This window comes from Zonotrichia leucophrys, chromosome 8 (assembly GCF_028769735.1).
Source record: "Zonotrichia leucophrys gambelii isolate GWCS_2022_RI chromosome 8, RI_Zleu_2.0, whole genome shotgun sequence".
NCBI classification, from domain to species: Eukaryota; Metazoa; Chordata; class Aves; order Passeriformes; family Passerellidae; genus Zonotrichia; species Zonotrichia leucophrys.
This window is the reverse complement of record NC_088178.1, coordinates 11,995,729-12,016,322: the sequence shown is the minus strand read 5'-3', so window position 1 is coordinate 12,016,322 and position 20,594 is coordinate 11,995,729. Positions and strand designations below refer to the sequence as shown.

The window sequence follows — 20,594 nt, the reverse complement described above, 5'->3', positions numbered from 1 at the left end:
TGTTGCTTTGTTGTAAAAAGAATATAACTCTTATTTTATCTGTATGTATATAATTACTTCTTTGACTGATAAGGCATCTGATAGTGCAGTACATGAAAACTATGCTGGGGGAAAAAGCCCACATAATCCCTAATCCACTAATAAGAAGCACGGCAAAGGAGGGCGGGCGGATGGTGAAGCTGACCTAGATGTACAATTCCAGGTGCTCAGTATCCTCAGCTGCAGTGCCCACAGCAGCTGCTGGCAGGCCTGCACACTGGCAGCTGCCATGGACTGCCCCCAGCACCCGTGTCTCAAATGCCTCACTGCTCCCGATGGGCACCATTAAAGCAGGTGCTGATCACGTTTCATTACAGCATCCTTGGAGTCTTTTAGGGCCAAATGAATGGCCACCTCACTTTTCAAACAGTGACAGAACTCTATTCATTTTCAAAATGAGAAACAATGTGAGTATTTCTAGATGCAGATTCAGTATGAATCTGAGCTGGCATTACAGAGCTGTGCATCCCACATCCGATTTCACAGTTGTAGCTGACCTCAATACTGCATAATGCTTTCCCTTTCACCAAACCTCTAAACACTGTCAATAACAAAACAATTTGCTTCCCCAGCACTTGCCAATAAAGAAACAAACCCCAGAAGCTATGAAATAAAATCTATCTCAGAAATTAATGTCATTATTTAGAGACTGAACATAATAGTATTAAATATATTTGTTTTTTCATCAATGCAAAGTATTTTGAGGTAAAAATCTGAAACTCTGCTCCTTAGCAGGCAACTGGTATTCATGACAATTTTAAGTGGTGTTAGCACTGTTTTTTAAATGGAAGTGAGAAGATACAGTATAAGATCTTCCAGAGACTAGAGCGTCACCAAGTGACAGTGAATCAGCCAAAAATAAGACAAAAGTGTCTCAAAGACAGTAGTGCCTTACCCTGCCAAGTTATCTTTAGTTTTTCTATTATAAAAACAAAACAAATTTCCATGAATTTTGTAAGAAGAGCAATCTGATTTTTTCCACCCCTGCCCTGAAGTGTATTTGCTGAGGCAGTCTTTAAATGAAATACCAGCTGAAGACCTAAGCCGATTAGGGCTTTTTGAGGTCACTCAGCTACATGAAAGTAGATCAGTTTCTCAGTGCTCCCTTCATGTAAACCTACCTCAGTACTCCACAAAGAATCTGACAATGCTGCAGCTTCTCCCTATTCAAAGTTGTCTTTTTTTTTTCCAAATAGAGGACACTTCAGGTATCAAATTAACAAACTTGTTAAACAGTCCAGTTGTAACACTTAACTGATCATTGCTCACTGACAAACTCAAACTATTCAAACAGACATGACCTATACCACAGAAGTTATATAACATCAGAGTTCCAGGCTGCAAGAATAAATTCAAGTCAGTAAATACTGAACAGCAATGATTAGTATCTCCAAATTACTTCCTTTATAGACTTTAGAACATGAGCAAAGAGGTAAGACATCTGGGTTATGTTTTGAGCAAGAGTTATTTTAGTTCTTTTCAGGACACTAAAGGTGTGCAAAGTGCAAACTTGCTCTCAGCACCACCTTGTTTCTGCCAAGCAGACACTGCCTAAGGCTCCTGCCTCCAGCACAGGTTCAATGGCTCGAGCCTCTGTACTGTGCCCTATCTTGCAACAGAGGTGCTCCAAATGTCTTGGAATGGGGGGCAGGGGGAAATGTCCCAAAGGCTTTGAAACACCAGAGAGGATGATTAAATGATTTCTTTCCCATCCCCAACTAATCTAGATTGTCCCATTGCAGACCCCCATCAGATCTGCCTGCCCTTCTCCCAGCACCAGCAACTCTTGAGATCCTTGTATATACCAAGCTCCACCTGTGAACTCCATGCCCAAATAGCCCCTCCCTGTCAGACTTCCCATTTCTCATCTAGCTTCTTATCTTATCAGAATCCTTCATTTTATTTCCTCCCTCCTCTTTGTCTCCCCTCCAGTACAGATTACACACCCATCTTCCCCGGCAGGACAAAGTACACTGCAGGTAACAGGATCTGTTTAGGTTCTAATCCAGAGACAAGAGCTGACACAGTGCAAAGCAGATCCAAAAGAAACATAAGTGCCTGCCAGCCCCACACCATGCAAGAAAGAATGCTCAAGAAATCAGGATGTTTAATCATTCTAGCAAAAGCTCCCAACACTATATTCCTTCTAGAGACAGCAAAGCTCAAGAAGAATGTATCCCTCTAACATTGCCAAAGCTTTGCCTTAAAAAACCCAAACAGAACAAGAAAAGCCCAAACACATACCAGATCCCACCCACACCAGACAAAACCCACCACAAAAACCCCATAACTGTCAAAAGCTTTAGCTTTAGACAATAATTTCTCTCACAGCAACCTAGGGCTTGAAACACTTGGAAAAAGACTGCAAAGAAGTTATGTTGCAGAATATTCTACTCCATAAATTTATTTCTGTTTTCTCCTGAAGCTGACAAATGGAATTAAACAATTAATCTTTTGTAATCATTTTGCCAACCCAGACAGCAAAACCTGAGTAGTCCCTTTGCTGGACTTTGCCTTCTTCAATGTTTTTGGGTACTATACTCTTCTCAGGGAAAAACAAAAAAGCTCTTTTGAATATAATATAAAATTATCTCCAGAAAATCTTGCTCTGTCTTCTGTTTTTTTGATCCCTCCTTTGATGATTATAGAGTAGCTAACTATTCTGAAATAAAATTTCATTAATTTAAATTCACAAGGATTGCCTATGAATAATCAATTTACACTTAACAGGAAATTGTTTTGTGTCATTAAATTTGTTACTGTGGTTCCAATCAGCCTCACAAGAAACCAGAGACAATTAATTTCATTAGTCCTTACCGGTCAAGCAGAAACAGCATTTTCTTATCATTGCTGCTACTATCAGTATCACTATTATAAGGAATTAGTTGCAAGGCAAGAATCTAGAGCCTTTGATTGGAGCAAACAGGGTCCTGGAGACTGTTCTGCAAACACACTACTCCTCCCAAGTTTTCTGTCTTATCATTTTGGTACCTAACAAGTAAGTTTCTTCACTCTGTCAAAACCTCTCTTCTACACACCTGAATTTTCACCTTGGCAGGGGTGAGAAAAACCTAAAGACAAATCAATTTACTATAATTCCAAACTGTAAATTTCTTTAGTTGGTCAACAAGATGCAGCTATTCAGCCACGGGGCCTGATGAGAAGTATCCATCCTCAGGGTCCTGAGGGAACTGGCTGGTGCTGTAAAGCCACTCTCCATGATATTTGAATAGTCATGGCAGACAGGCCAAGTCCCCAGCGAGTGGAAAAAGGGAAACACCACTGCTATTTTTAAACAGGGTAGAAAGGGAGAGCCAGAGAGCTGCAGGCTGCTGAGCACCACCTCTGTGCCTGGGAAGATCATGAAGCAGATCCTCATGGAAGCAATGCTAAGGCACATCCAAGACATTGGTTAATGTAGATCATGACCCCTGTATCTTATACAGAACTTGGAGACATTAAAAAACACTGACATGTTTAAAATAACTGATTTTTTATGCATTTATGCAAGCATCTTTTATGATTAGCTGAAAAAAAATATGGATACCAGTAGCTCAGTAAACTTCTTGGGTTCTGGAGAGCTATCATTTGATCAGATCAGTGCATAAATTCTCTGTCAATAAAAGCTATCACTGATTTAATACCTTTTCTTTAAATGTAGCTGATGGTTTAAGATTTCATAGTCAAACTGGTCTTGACATAAAAAAGAAAATCTTCCACCCCAGCAGTTCATACTGCATCTGGCTTCTGTGCAAAGTCTGAGAAGAGACAACCTGATCTTCCTTTGCTGAGTGGCTGAAGAATCAGAGGAATTTGATATAGACAAGGTAGGTCTACATTTACAAATGCATTGGCTGACAGCGAACACTACTTGCAAAATGCTGATTCCCCTAAAAGAGAGGATATTGACCTTCTTGCAGTTCTATTCTATTGCCAGTGTTTGCATAAGAATACCATGAGCTATTTTCAATCAAAGAGCATAAGGGTATTTCATAGTCCACACCATGAAATATATTTGGATGTCTCTCTATTAGATAGGCATGACAGCTAAAAAAACTTAGATTCAAGCCTCAGTGTGACCTTAGTTTTTGTCAATCTGTCTTTAAACTCTGTGCTATCTATGATTCACTGAAAACATTCTGTAACCCTAATATCAGTACCTGTGCTGTAAAATAGAGAAAATATAACAGCATAAAACCCCCTTCAATCCTGTAAGTCTCACTAAGGTAGGGACTAGGTAATTTCAAATATTTGAATTAATCCCAAATAGTAAAACAATGCATTATGAAGAAAATGTTTAAGTGCTAAATCACAAACATGCTAAGAAGTATTTTCAAAATCTGACAGTTTGCTAGACTGAGTCTTACTTAAGACTTGGATCAATCTAAATTATTTATTATTCCCACAAACAGCAAATAATTACACGAAATGTAAAAATTTTTTTTTTTCTGGAGGTCGTGGAGTAATTTTCATTCAATACCTGTATCAGACATGAAACACCCTTTTGGGAGGCAATCTAAACCTCATAATTTTTAGCAAATTTTAAAACATAGAAGTAGCCCCATTTCTTGTGTTCACGTACCTATATGGAAGATATGGTGGATTAGATCCTGATACAAGCGTCCTGTAAGCTTCTTCTGGTGTTTTCTTCAAGTATATAACCTAAAAGGGATGGAGGAAGAGAGGGGGAAAAAATAAATCAGCTCTGAGCCTAAAAAGTCTTTAACCTGACAGGAACTTCCTCCAGCACACTAAACTCATAAGAATGCCTGTTATCCTCCTTCATGATCAATTCCTGTGACATATACAGATCAGAAAAGACATGCCTACACAGAGAAAAGATTCAGCTATCAACAGAAATCAACAAAACCTTTGTTTTGTGTCAATTCCATACTTTAAAAAAAGAAAATTGGAAATAAAAGTCACATACTGCTGCAACTGAGAGACTTTAGGGTGGCATGACTTACTGTAAAATAACTTACATTTAAAGCCTAAAGTCTTGCTTGTAGACAAAATATCCTTAGAGGGTAGTTCAGAGAACTTCAGGAAAAAAGTGAGTTTCATTTTATCATGGAATTAGGGGCAAATTTGTACCACATGTTCTCCCAATACAGCAGATTTTATTTGACAGAAGTTCTGGCCCTCCAAAGCTGTGTCTGCTCAAAGACATTCCCACATGACACTTTGAACATAATACTGGTCATGTCTGTCTACACAGCTCATAAAGGCTCATAATAAAGAAACCAGGAGGAAGCAGCAAAAAGATATTAAGAACACAAAAGGAAAGAGGAGAGGAAAAGAACCACTGAACAAGCTCCTGAAAAAAATCAAAAGGATCTTGGATATCAAGAGCAATGCAATAATTGAAGGAGGAAGGATAATTAAATGAAGAGGAAAATACTACAGTATGTCTTCAGCACCTAAAAAGTAATGAATTCCATTAAGACAAATCAAGAAGATATTTTCTGACTCATCTGTACCAATGAAAACTCAGCAACCAAAACTTAGCTTCATTTTTAATTTAATATGATGACTCTTCAGAGTGCTTTCCTTCTGCAACATGCACAAATAAAAAAGACCCCTAACAACACAAAAATCCCAGTGTGAATAGTTTGGACAAGCTGAAGCTTTTTTTGATATGTAAAAAGCAATGTAAAAGTTTAAAAAATTACTTAATAGATATTAACCATTCTCTTGGAGCAGTTTTTTTTTACAAGGGACAAGGTTTTCTTCCCTTTCCCCACTGTCACTACTGTAACTCACTATGTGGCACTGCTACTTGTAAAATCCAGATTCAATAAGTACTGAACTTATTTTTCTCTGAGACTTTCCTTTTTATGTTCTCAGCCTTCTGAGTGATGATGTGGCTGAAATTCCTCACAGTTATGCCATTACATAGGCACATGACCTGTAGCAATACTGGCCACATGTACCTGCTGTCAGGAAAACTCATGTCATATTTCCTAAAAAGCTTACAGAACTAAAAGGAAATCAGTATTTTCCAAGTCCACCTTAACACTTATCCACAGTATTTCAAATGCAATTTGGATTTGTGTTTTTCCCACCTGCACCTGCCATTTACAAAATTGGAAGTATATAGAACAGATCCCCTCTAGAGCTGCTTAGATTACCAGCAAACAAACCTTTCATGTTTCAGCTAGGGCTGAGATGTCTAAATTAAATTTTTTAATTAGGATAAAACACTCCTGCAAGGAAATAACTGGACATGCCATAGTAGTTTACTATTACCTGTCTCTGGTTTAGTAACTTTAAGAAGGCTGTGGGAAAATCTTTTCTCCTTCCCAGTCTGAATCTCACTACTGACATGAGAAGCAATTCATCCTAACATGGTCAATTAGAGGTAAGCAATTTGGATTTTCAACATTCAAGAAAATGGTCGTGGAGAAACATAGAGGGGATCTGCAAGAGCCATTCCCTATGTAATAAAATAAATGGAGTTAAGAGGTGATGACCAGGTTTCTCTAAAACTCATCCAGAGTTTTCAAAGACAGTTTAGAGACAAATGAAATGCCCACCTCCCTAAAGGAGCACCCCTTGAGAAGCCACTTTACACATGGAAGTCTCTTCAGGAAGGTTAAAGTATCCACGTGATCAAAAATACTTACAGCATATGAACCTATTAAAAACGCTGCATTCGCTCGCTTCCGCTGGTCAAAGCTGGTGTAGTACACAATCTTCTTCCTTGAGAGGCTGAAATACTGGTTAAAAGAAAATAAACAGAACAGCATATTTACTAAGAATATACTTTAAGAATACTTTAGCAAAATCACTTTTCCAAAATTGCAAAACATGTTAGAGAAAGTTCTTGTCAAGAGGTTCTTAAAATTGAAGGAGCAAAAATTACTGATACTCTGAAGAATCTTCTTATATCACAGATAAATAAGGATGCAGGGAAATAGCCACTGTTTCTGGGCAGATCTCTAGGTTAACTGTACAAAAATATGTTATAAATATAAAAACAGTTTAAATATTTGAAACACTCGCTTATGAACACTGATTAAAGACATTGAAATTTTCAAACTAAAACATCATCCTGTATGTTAAACCTCTTTAGCACATAAAACTGTGGAGAACACAGAAGAAAAAGTCAAGCAATCAACCTTACAGTCATTTTATAAGTCAAACACTTCCATCTATACTTTATAATGGGTGACGGACATATTCAGAAACCTCCAACAGCAAGAATTTACTTAAAAAGGTAAAACAAAAGAAAAAGAATGTATAAGAGAAAAGCCTGAAGAAAAGGCTAGGCAAAGGCAAAACTAGTAACACTCACAATTCTGTTTCTTTATGAAGAAAAGAAGCCTGTGTCAGAACCCTGTGGACAAACCTCCCATTGAAAACAAAATCAACAAGCACCAGAAAAGCACAATAATGACAAGCTGCAGCAAAACTGTTTAAAGCCAGGGAGAGACAATATTGTCACTTAAAATTGGCAAGTTGAACAATTTACTGCATTAGTAATTTGTAAAATTTCATGAATTGCCACACTTCCATTATACTCAGCTACACCCCTTGTTTTTGCAGATCGATTTTTACAGTACTCCTACAGTTTTGAGGAAGTCATCAACAGATATACTAGATTCTGTTTCTAATTATTTGAAGCATTTTTGTATTTTAACAATTTGAATGTTTATAAAATGCCCTAATACCGGTGCTGTTGTTACCCAACTTCAGGTTTTTAAATCTTGACACTGCTGACACTTGGGAAGGGGAGCTAAGGTAACTGCTGCAGAAGAGGGTTTCATTTTTAGTGCCAACTGTATTTCACCTCCAGAAACCTGTCCATGATGAGTCTTCAAGACTTAGCACAAAAATCTCATCTCAAAAACTTATTGCAAATTTTAGAATATTTAGTTTTAACCACAGAATCAAATTTTCCAAAAAAACCAAATATTTCATCACAGGAGAAAGCTGATGCAGAGGCACCACAGTGAGTTTGTTACTCCCAACCCCACTGAAACTCACAGATCTAACTGCACCTTCCAGTCTGCTCTTACAAGGCACAGCTGCCAGAGGTGGAAGGAGTGAGAGCTAATGCCAGTGAGTGTAAATAGGACCAACTCCTGACATAGCTGCTTGCTGTTGATTGGAAGAGGCTGTATCTTAAGGCCAACAGCAACATCTCTCAGTGTATATGCAAACATATGAAGCACAAGTCGTTACTTAATTAGTGAAGCATTCAATTTTTATTAAAACTTGACAAAATGAATCCCAGTACTTTAAGATTCCTCCTTTCTTCCCCCTCCTCAATTTTTTAATTTTAGTGTTCTCTAACTGCAATTCCACCCATGATGTGTAGGTGGGATAAGATTACAGTAGTTATGCAACAGTGACAGAACTTCAATTATAACTTATTGACTACTACTTATTTTAAAGCAAAGTTCTTTGCAGCAGTTTACAGTACACCTAAAACACTATTTAAACTGCAAAGCTAGCTAGTGAGAAGTAAGTTCCATGTAGTAAGACCGTATTTCTTGTTTTATTTTATAGAATGGATTTTTTAATCATACGGGTATCTAAAGTCATTCCAATTTTGAGGCACTTTTCTACCCAAAGTAGCCATAATCTGAAGTTTCCAGAATATTTAGATTAAAACAATGGATCAGTTTTATTGCATCATTTTCAATATGTAAGGGTTTAATCCTTGTCATAGGAAATATTTCAATGTGTTTTGAATCCTAACCAAAGCTTTAAAACAAAATTGAAAACTGTTGTTAATGCCTTACAGCATAGCAAGCAGCACAGCAGCACAATTTAAGTCTTCAGAAGCCTATAAAACAAATGGCTTTTTATTTGCACACTAGTTACAGAAAAGTAAGTTTTACAGTAGGTGTTTGCTGAAGCATCGATGCAATGCATCTGTTAACATTAATGTGCAATTTGTCAAATCAGTGCACTTTCATCAACAAATCTAAGCTGTATCATCTATTAAAAAAAAAAAACAAAAAGCAAACCAACTGATTTTCTGATCGTATTTAATAAGCCACATCTACCCCTCTGGCCAGGTTCAATGATGAGCTTTCACAACAGCTCTGGGAGGAGGTTCCTGTTTTTACAGCTCCAGAGCTCCACCTGAATGGATGGGGGCTCCAGTCCCCTTAGGCACAGCACGCCTCTGAAGAACCAGCAATGTTTCAACAAGGACTTCTTCAATACAGCTCAGCTATGGAACAACTATAGCTGCAGATAACATAGTTGCCAATAACATTTTCTTGTTTCCCCAGCAAAACTAAGGTGCACACACTATGAAGCACTAAAAATATTCTTTACCGGTGAGAAAATTTTATCAGTTCCACACATCATTCAAAGATAAATTTTAACAGCATAACATAACAGTGTCTATCAAGATACATCCCAGAGGAACAAACTGAAAGACAATCTTGTGAATTAAAGGCAGAGGTTTACACAGAAAGTGTAGCAGTTTTTGCTTTAGGTAACAAAACTAATTCATAAGGGTTACAGATTATTTACTTTCACCGTAGGATTACATTTTTTCTTTTTTAAAAGTTCCCCGTAGATCTCAAGAGAGATTTACTCGCAGAGAATTGATGACAGGATTAGAAAGTGTTGTGGTGGACAATCACCAGATAGCTGTGTAAAATCAACATACTATTTGACAGTATTTTATATAATGGATAAGGTTAACACAGTTGCACTGCTCAAGCAAGAAATTACTTCAATGTGTTTAATAAGCCTAGATCTATGCAAATTCTACTTTTATATATATACACAGGTGTACATATGTACTTGTAAATAGACATGAATATAAGATTGGTAAATTTAATACAAAACAATTCATTTAAACATATGCATGCAACCCTGCCTCAAAATCTAGGCTGTCCTACATGAGATGCTTTGCAATTACTATAGTTCCCTGTGTATGCCCAGCAGTTTATTTATAGTAAAACAAAAAAAAAAGCCAAATCCCTCTATGATCCAGTAGCAATACAGCTACCATACAAAAAGTAACCCCATAGTTTATAAGCCTGCCAGTACCTTTCCTCTCCTGCCTTTGATCTTCAATACTTGTATCATTTATATCAGCAACACTCCCTGATTATTTCTGCTCCTTAGTTTACTGAGAATGTGCAAGGCTATGCACAGATAAAACACAAGAGTTTTTTAAAAGCAGTCTTCATGAAATCAGACTTACTTAAAACAAGAAAAAAAAAATCATTCATAAATGAAGCCCAGTTCCTTGGTTAAGGGCTTTCTGCCCTGAACAGAATTCTAATACCAAGTAGGAAGACAGCACAGGCAAGTTCTTCCCTGCTGCTGACTTGAATAGTGAATATCATATTCACAGCAATCAACAGTTGAAAAATTACGAACACAACAAGGTCAAAAAAGTTTTCCTGTAAGGCACAGACAAGACTGCCTCAAATTTTCTCAGCAAATGGATATCTGAATAAATTCTTTATCTCTTCAGGACAGAGGTATTTACTGTTTAAAAAAAAAAAATCAGTCAGCACAAAGTTGCAACAGTTTACTTTAAAACGTTGATCTGCCATTAGCACATTTCAAACCAATATCCTTCCTCACTAGTCCCCCACAAAAGGAGAGGGGAAAGCAGAATACTGCCTCATGTTGAACTTCTCTTGCAAAAGAGAAAGAGATATAGCTGAAAGATTTGAAAGGGAAGCTTGTGGAGCTTTCCAGCTTTAATGAGATCTTATACTTTTATTTCTCCTGTTCCTATCCATAGAAGTTTTAAAATTAAAGAAGCCTAAGTGTTAAATTTGAGACACCACATCCATATCAAGCCCTGCATGTTTGCAAATAATTTCTTTTTGTGTCATACTTGGAAGACTCTTTTCTTAAGAAAAGTACACTAAGTGCTTACCCAACCAAGCACACCAAATCATCTGAGCTTAAGCACTAGGATTGTTTCAGGATCCCAAAAGTGTTGCAGTATGGTAATAGCAACCATGCCATGACAATCTGCAGACTCTTTCACTTCCTATGATTCTACAGTCACAGGGCACCCTTCAGGCAATGGTGTGCAAGCAGCAGCCTCCCAACAGGGCACTCTCTCTGTCCTTAGTCCAATCTGCACTTCCCATCACTGAAACCCTCATCCCAGGCTGCTCACGCATCACCTGGTGCCACATGAGAACTGCCATACTTTGGCTGCTGTAGGGCAGGTAAGTCACAGGTCACAAACTTGTGAACCCCCTAGTTGAGGCCCCAGAACCCCTCTTGAGGACATGTGTGAAGGACAAACACAAGAAGATGAGGAATACAGACAGAGACTAATCCTTGCCTGGGGAAGCTGAGCAGCAGCCACTGCAGCTAGGCCTGCAGCCCCCAGGAGCTGCACTCCTCTGAGGCATGCAAACACACAGCCTACTCACCCACTGCAGATGGTATCTCAATTAGGAGAGTGTGGCACAAATCTAAACTGCTAGAGCAGCAAGGCTAACATTAGCAGTACTGCTGTGCCCCAGGGGTGGTGCCAATCAGCCAGACTGGAGTCCATTCATGTGTAAGTTTTTATACCACTCTGGCAGTACTCCAAGCTTTAGCTGTTTGATTCCAGGTATTACTTTCAAGTGGCTGCACTATCAGGTTACCTTTCTCTCTTAGGCACTAGGAGTTTAATTTAACCTATTTAGAATTAGCCTCTGGCAAGCCAGAAACAACAAACTGCACTTCCTCCCAGTGCAGACCTCTCTTTTCTGGTCTTGAGATATTTATTAGTTTCTTACTTATTTTCTGGGTGAAACTCCTGTACCTAGGTTCAAGATTGAAGGCATACAGTAATATATGAGATTGTATAACAGTCCCAAACTGATCAGAGTCACAACCTGAATCTGGAAAAGACAGAACTGATCTCTCTAGCTCCCAAGAGCACAGTGGAGTTAGAATAGTAATTTGATTACTGGTTCTTCTCTGGAGTAACTGCTTCACAGAGCAAGCACACTCCAGTTTTTAATAACACAAATATAAGGTTACAAACAGCAGAATTAAGTAGGAATCTGTTTTTTCACCTGAGTAAGAACCATTGGTCATGTGTTTGAATGGGGCAGTGGCACTGCAAAATGGGATGATAAGGTATTTATAAGGTGCTGGTGTTATCAAATGGCAAATCAAACATTTCCCCAATATGAGCACAGGCATTCAAAATTACAAACAGTAGAGATTAACTTCTTATAAGTATCTTTTTAAAGTAAGAAGCAATGGAAATTTTCACTAGAAGCACTTATTTTTTCAAGAAATTTGCAGCAGCTCTGCAAGCCCTTCAGTTTGCAGAACCTCCACTTAAGAAATTCCTGGAATTCAGCATGCCCCTGAAAGCAGCAGGTAGCATGAATCAACTTAACTAAAGGTTTCATTTGTGACTCTAGAAAAAAATGTCATTTTCAATAAAGGACCCTCTTAACAGTGGCCAAAGCAATCACATCTGCTGTCCCATTTCCTTCTGTCAGTAACAGGCCTAATCCTTTATATGATAAAAGATTTAAAATCTGTAACATTTAGTGAAGGGTCTCCTCCTTACTTGCCCACAAGTTACATTAATCAGCATTTTGCAATTAAAACATCTGTTTCATTTCTTGCAGTTGACAGATTTTCTATACATGCTGCAAATCAGTTCATCACAAGTATTTGGAGAAAGTGAAGTCTGCAGCTGTACAGCTCAGAGGGTCTGACTGGGATGGAGCTGGGATTTAGGCACAGAAGCCAGTGTGATGCTGTGATATAGATTTGTCACCAAAACTGTGTTGATAGCACACCCACGTTTTGTCTGCTGCTCTCACAGTCCCAAGGCCTTCTTTTTCTCACTCTGCCCTGGCCCTTTTTCCACTGAGACTTAGTTTAAACAGCGGGATTTCAGGACCCATGTTTTGTTCCTTGAGTACCTGTTTTTTCAGTTATTCAGGCCAGCACACACACTTCATTAGCTGCAAACCCTAATTTGTGGTGACACAATTAGGAGCTTTTGTTATTATTGTCTTAAAAGTGTTGAGGTTATGCAAAAAGATGAACACAGCCTTCAGCCACCTGCCCCACCTCCTAAGCCAAAATGAGGGCATATTATTTTCTTTCAGTCTTCAGAGGGAAAAAACCTAAAAACAAAATATCCTTAAAGCTTAGCAATAACCACCTAGCTAGTGAGCACCTAACGACCACTTTCAAATTGAAATAAAATTACCCAGTTTGAAAATACAAAAATACAGGAACATTGTTTTTAAACTAAGCTTACCTTTAATTTCTTATTTAGTTTACAGCAGTATCTGTATAACATTGCCAAATTTAATGGTCCAAAATCTCCATAGAAACTGGAAAAAAACCACAAAACAGTATTATTAATACATAAGAGCTAAGCAAATTTCAACATGTTGTTGATAAATAAAGCTGAAAATCAAGGATACTGAGTAGCCAATACACATGGAACAACAGATGAGTCTTTTATTGATTAATTTAAAAGGACAATAGTAACAATTAATTTAAACAAATTAGGAGTGCTTCATGTTTTTAGTTCTTATGACATCACTGATCTCCTCCTCCCCACATTCTCTCAAACAACAAAGCCAAGGCCAGTGCAAAAAGAGACAATCATATTAGTTTGATTACTCTCTAGGACAAGGAGCCTTCCTGCCACACCAATGCTATTGCAGTATCATCTGCTTCACAATATCAAGTAACAACACAAGGGTTGGTTAAGGTTCAGTTCAGCACAAAACATTATGATGTAATTACAGAAGCTAATTAGCTGGGAAAAAGACCAAGCTGTCCAACTTAATTTTTAGGCAGGACAAAAGTTAACTAAACCAAGAGAAAACTGCAGCCCCAGGAAAGCAGGGTTTAACTTCACAATTCAGCATCTTCTCTAAGATAAGTCTGCCAAATAAGGTCAACAGTTATTTTTAAAACAAAACCCTCTGTACAGTTTTTCATAGAGATGAAATAAAAATGTTCTAAGGACAAGTATGAGTTAAGACAAACAAGAAGTTAAAACTGGAGCTCTAACAACACTAGAGTGAATGGAGATACCAGGAAAGTCATATAGAAGGCTTCCTAGTGTCTCCTCCCATACAGCTGCACTAACACATGAATCAAACACCCCCACCATCCTATCTTACTCCATCAACTTTAGAGCATTCTTTCACTTAAATATAAGATGGAGGAGTAAAACTTATGATATTAAATTATTTTCAAAAAAATCTTGTTAAGGTATTGTGGAAAAATATGGAATTGGATAGTTACTGTAACACAGAATACTTTAAAAAATTGAGAGCAAAGTATCTGAAAGCTACAACTGAATACACAGTTCATCTAAAGAACTGGAGAAGTACAGCCATGCTTTATAAGATTTATCACAATTCATTTGCTAGAAGTGCATCAATATGAAGTAATATATCCACTTCTACTTTTCCACATGATTAAATTTGAACAGCAGTGTAGAAAAAGTACATGAAAATCAATTTAGAAATTTATCCACAAGACAAAGTACTATTTTGGTGGGTATAAGGACAAAATACATTTGAGTCTGTCCAGGAAGTAATTGTCTCTCTGCAAAATGAAGCCATTCAGGTTCTCTCAGCCCCAAAATTAAAGATGTCACAATCTTTGACTATTTCTCCATCACTGATTACCATCAAGAGTCCTGTGCTTCTCTAAACACAGTGGAGAAGGGGGTAGAAGCACCTTTGTTTAAGACACTGGTACTATCTCTGCTTGTCTATGCTGCAGAAACAAAATATTTCTCGGAATACAAACACAATGAAAGGAAAGGCACTTTCAGTCCCTGCTGCATCAGCATTACCACCCATACACAAAACCACTGACAATTCCCAAGTTATTTCCCTACCACCATAGAGGCAGTATAAACCAGCTCTTGCCTTTGCTGATAAAACATTGTGGATGAAATGTGAGGCAGACAGCTAAAATAATGCATGTAACATAACCTTTCTCCATTTTATACCTCTAAATTGAAGTTAATGATCCTTTCTTTGATGGGGCTAAGTCAAACAAGTGCTTTACAAATCTTCAAATCAAAAGAGTTCTTTGGAAGATAATACAAGGCTCTGTACTGAAGTCAATGAACTCTGATCTACAGAATCTTTCTTCAATTTACATCTCTAGGCCTAAATACAGTTTCTGACATGTTTAAGCAGAAGGATTTAATCCTATGCACCCTCATTACTTTTTCTACAAAAGGACATTTCTGTACTTGAATTAGTGACACTTGATCCTTGCTCACCCAAAGGATTTTCATCTCAAGACCAGAATTTTAAGTAAATGTAAGTGGAACATGGGAAATGGGCAGGGTATAGAGAATGGGGATGAAATGACACACCAGTCACCAGCTGAATAAAGAATTTCATTTGGCAAAAACTGAAGATCAACATAAGAAAAGGCAAATAGTCACCGATAACTATTCATCCAATATTATTTTACTTCCATCTCTTTTACATGTAGATGTTATAACAAAGCATTGAAAAACAGTAAAAGAAATTGGAATGTCTCTGAAGCTTAAGGTAGTTAAGAGAAACAGTTACTTACAACAGAGGTGGAAACCAGAGGAGCAGAAGGCAGGTATGGTATTAATTACATTTAATTATATTTTGTTTTAATCAAGTACCTAGATGATATCTTAAGTTATTCCCCCCCCCATCCCATTGGGACTTGTTATCCTAATGCTTCTCAACCTAAATAGTGAAACCCCAGAATATCCTAGCTGAACATTTAAATACTCTACTTCAAAAATACTATCATGATGTCACCTGGAAGCAGTAGCAGAAGTTTCTGGTATCTGTTTTCTCCTTAAACTCTTTGAACCATTTCTTCCTACCTGTAATTTGTTGCAGTATTATATCTGAGGTATTTGCTGTACTGTATCATAGGAATGGTCATCCCCCAAGAAAGCCCATTGCTCTACTCTGTCACACAAACAGCTACTGTAAATTCTTCCAGGGAATTTAATGGTGAAGGAAATGCAGCCCACAAGTCGTTTCCAACTGCAGTTCCATGGGATGCCACAGGAAGGTGCCAGGAGTCAGTTCAAGCCTGAACCAGCACTTCTGAAAGCAAACACCACTTTTTGCTAAGCATTTGAATATCTCTGACCCTTGTGCTGGAGAAAAATGCTAAACAGATTTCCCATCCTCAATGATTAGATGGTGCCATTCACTGAAGGAACATTCTAGCCCAGCAGATTTTTAACTGAACTGATAACCTCCACAGACTCACAGAGTATGCTGAGGTGCCTTGCTGTGGTGTTGCTCTCTGGCCTCCCATTCCCCAGGCTGCCCCTATATCCAGGGCTGTCCCATTCCAGGTGCAGAATCTGGCACCTGCCCGTGCTGGATTTCATACAGTTGGTGATTGTCCATCCCCCTAATTTGCTGAGGTCCATATTAACCTCCATCAATCTATCAGGCCAGGATATCATCTTTCAAAAACAAAATGCATTACTTATACTTGACTCCAGATGCCTGATACCTTTTTCCTACAGAGCAGTACTTTTATACTGCAACTCACTTCCAATCATGGCATGATGTTTCTTGTTTGCCACTTTATTCAGACATTGGTTTAGTAACTTGAAAACAGAGGCATCATTTAAAAACTGCAATAATTTTCTAGAGTACATATCCCAGAACTGGAGCACAAAGAAAAAGTATACTCATTAAAGCATGAATTTTGCCTTCTTGAAGACTTACAATCATATAAAGCCACTTTCCTGTCAAAACAGGAGTCCCCCCAAGCCTGCAATTACTTAAGTCAAAAGATAAAACCCAAGAACCTGGTGAAATAAAAATACAGCTTCCTAACTGCAAAACTTGGGTAATTTTTCAGCATTTTACAAATGTCCAGCTTTTATTAAAATTAAGAGACTATTTCTCTTATTGTGATTCAGTCTTCTCTTGCTCCTCCCTCCCTCTTTCCTACACAGGAACATTCAGCTTATGACCCTCCAAGGGCCCTACTGCATCTGTTGTGAGCCTGGCCATTTAACAGCACAGGCCCAGGTGCTGCAGAAGTGGCCACCTGACTGTTCAGCTACTCCCTTCAAATCACAAACTGAACACTTCTCACATGCAAACTCTCTGCATGAGAGGATCAGCCTCTACATTCATTACAACCTAACTGCTGCCTGGGAAATCTCACCTATTCAGGCTTTTTTCTCCAACTCCAGTTTCCTGAAGTGTATTTCTCCTCCCCACTTCTCAAGCACATGAAAAAAGGTGAGCACTGTTTTTGTCCTCTCATCCACTGGTTCCAGTAACACGTGGATTGTTAGGAGCTTCCTTAATTGGGCCAAGACAAAATTCCTAATGCTTAATGCTGCTTAGGGATTGTGTGCTTCTGAACAGACCAAGGGTGATACAGCAAAAATAACCCTGGAAATAGCTGAAGGCAGGAACAGTGCAGAGGCCCTGGATTATGCAAAAACCCCCAGATATTAAGTGCTTTTCATCTTGGAAGTTCCAAATCTTCCTCAAGATCCTGATTCTTCAAAATCCAACAACTCACAGATCTAAGTAATAGATAATTAAAATAATTATTCCAGATACACGATTTTTTAATCCAGCGCTCCTTGATATCAAAAACAAATTAACAATGAAGAGGTTGTCCCATAAAAAAGTTGCCCTGTAGAACTTCAGGGTCATATCAGAAGCCGAGTCCCTTTGGAAAAAAAAGTCCTCTTGGCAGAGGCCAGGAAGTACATAAGGGATTTCCTAGACAAGCTACATTCCCATCCAACATAAAACTGGAGCTCAGAAAGTTGCTGTTTTATTCTGGTACCCTTTTACTGCAAACAAAAGAAAAACCTCCTCAGTACTACCAGCAAATGCTTTTATCTTATACTTAAGAAAAAACAAAGACAGATATGGTAAAGTAATGTATAAAATTAAGCTGGGAAATTTCCTTGTTTTAATTTTGAACTTAATCTTGCTAAGTTTTCTTGGTCATCGAATAGCCAAGGTCAAATTTTCAAAATTACTGATGTGAATGGCTTTCTGTGTGAAGTGACAGCTCTGATTATTGTAACAAGGCTAAGTTTTTCTTTCTCCTTTCCAATGATTTAAGCCACAGAAACATGGAGAAGTTCAGGTTTCCTATGCAAGTACTGTTACTGGTGAGCCACAAAAAAGCAGCACTTAAGCAAAGCCAAAGCAGATAGGCTAACTCTTACTCTTGTCACAGGAAACACAAACTGTTTCTTTGCACATACACAAGCAGCAGAAGAAACAGTACTCAGCTAATATTGCTGTAGCCAAGCACTTGAGAGTCCTGCTCTATTGCTACATAACTGAAGTAGCTCTCATGAGGACTGCTGTGAAATGGGCAAGCAACATCCCATACCCTGAAAGAATGTTTCAGTGTAAAGCATGATTTACAGGGACTATCATATTTACTACTTCTGTTGCTGCTTACACCATGTCAGAGATTAGAGCTGCAAAAGCTGTTTATACAAGAGAGCCAAAGGCAGAACAAATGACTGAATAAAACCATTATGATTTATGAAGGCCATTATAAATCATCAGTATGAGATTCCTGTTTCACAGTATTTAAATTCTGACTTTGTTTGAGAAAACTATTCAGAAATAAAAAGGACATTAAAAGTTGCTTTGATAAAACTATGTGAAAGCCAAGTTAACCAGTCAAGTGTAGTATTCTCAACCCAGATCTGTTTACTGGAAGGTGAAACGTGAAAGATGCTATTCTTAGAGAATAAAAAGCTTCTTACCAGTGCCTAACTCATTAACTGAGGTCTTGCCAAGGCAAGGTTTGTCTATTTGCCAAATGACAATCTTCATCAAGATGGATTGTTTCTCATTAACTCTGTTTTTCTGAAGCAATAGTTACCTGTATTACACTATCCTGAAAGACTGTGTTCCCTTATAAGAAGTAGTGCAGACTTTATCAGGAAAAAGCTCAGAAAGTTTCAGAAAGATTGAGAAACTCTTACAGAAACAGAACCATCAAAGAAGGTATTTCAGAATTGTATCATTCCATTCAGGTTTCCTCTTAATTGAGACATTTGTATATAATTTCTCTGGCATAATAGGTTCAAGGTTAAATTGCAGCACATTTAACTAAAATAGTGACAGTTCTAGTAGCAAGTTCCTAGTCTGCTAGCATTTAAGATAGGCTTAAATGGTTTTAAGAACATCTTTATTATCTTTTTAGTGTGAATGTTTAAGTTAGACAGTATTATCAAGTCATTAGAACAGTTGAAAACTTCAAGTGAGAACTGAAGTCTAAAGCGCTCAAGATTACATAACCCCACTTTGTGTATAATGTAGTGATAAATCATGTGACAAGGTACAGGAGCAAGCCAACCCCAAACTTCCCAAACCATCAGATCTAGCACTACAGCTCTTTGTTTAATAAGTGGGGTATAGTAATAACATAAAAATTACTTCCTTATGTCTCTTCAAGAGCAGGGGAAAAAAAGGAACCAAGATAGTGAGTTTTTAAGTACTATGTGATCCAGTAACAGGCTCTCTGTAATCAGGCAACTCCAACCCTACATATTCATGAGGTTTTCAGATCAGATACTGCTTCAGCAAAGCAAACTGACACCTCTGTAAAGTCAGCCAAATAAAATTCTCTAACAAGCTAACAGAATAAGAGCCCAAAGAAAAGCAATTTAAACAGAGAGAGAGCTGAAAGAAAAGCAGTTTACTTCCAAGTACAATGAAGTATCTTTATCTTGTCATTACAATGATGCATCTAAGCAAAGTTAAATCAATAAACAATTGTATTAATGTAATTACTTACACACCTCACAGGTGCTGAGGATTTCATGCCTGAGCAGACATCTCCTATCCCCCTCCTGAGAACTTTCTGAACAAGTCATTTGATTGAAAAGGATAAGTGGCTGTGGAATTCTGACCACAAGAACCACCCAAGGAGGCCATTTCCATGAAGATTCTGCAAACCACTGTTCTGAGCTACAGCATTTCGAAACTCACTTCCAAATATTTACTTTGCTATCATGCAACAAATACTTCTAATCACTTTCTCACAAAGAAGACTGCCTTTCTGAGGAAGTGAGGAGACCATCTGATCTGTTGTATTAAAGTTACACTCCACTACCACTTGCAGACAAGCCCTGTCAGGCCCTCTACATTGTGTGCAGCCTGGGAAACACAAGGGACTGATGTCAAGCTTGTTGATAACATGAGGGAAGCTACAGTAAAAGTAGCACCTCCCCAAGAACTGAGCCTTGCATTCTATTCCTCAACTTACCTCTAGCCCTCCAGATTCAGAAAGACATTAAAAATATACATAACATGGTAACCCTACCAACACTTGCTTTTACTTCCCTGAGAGCACATAAATCTCCTTAGATATGAGAGGGCAAAAAAAGAAAAAAATTAAGATCAGGCAACACCAAATATTGCAGACACTGATAGGTATGGGTGCTGCAATACAAATACCAGGGAAAAGTTTGGCAATGATATGTAAAAGATTATTACACAATTCCTTGGTACCACCTGGTAACTGTCACTTATTTTCATATCACATTTCAGCATTTTATGAGCACAAAAGGGAGAATATCTTTATGGTATCAG

General features: G+C 38.0%; 1 protein-coding gene across 3 annotated transcripts in view; it reads right to left on the bottom strand.

Moving 5' to 3' along the window:
• The window catches only part of CDC14A (cell division cycle 14A), a 49,406-nt gene that overhangs the window by 25,885 nt on the left and 2,927 nt on the right, over positions 1 to 20,594 (bottom strand). For all 3 annotated transcript variants that reach the window (XM_064720034.1, XM_064720032.1, XM_064720033.1), the window contains exons 3-5: positions 13,268 to 13,343; positions 6,666 to 6,758; positions 4,622 to 4,701 (exon numbers count right to left, since the gene is read on the bottom strand). In XM_064720034.1, coding sequence (XP_064576104.1) covers positions 4,622 to 4,701; positions 6,666 to 6,758; positions 13,268 to 13,343 — 249 coding nt within the window. The remainder of the gene's footprint in view (positions 1 to 4,621; positions 4,702 to 6,665; positions 6,759 to 13,267; positions 13,344 to 20,594) is intronic.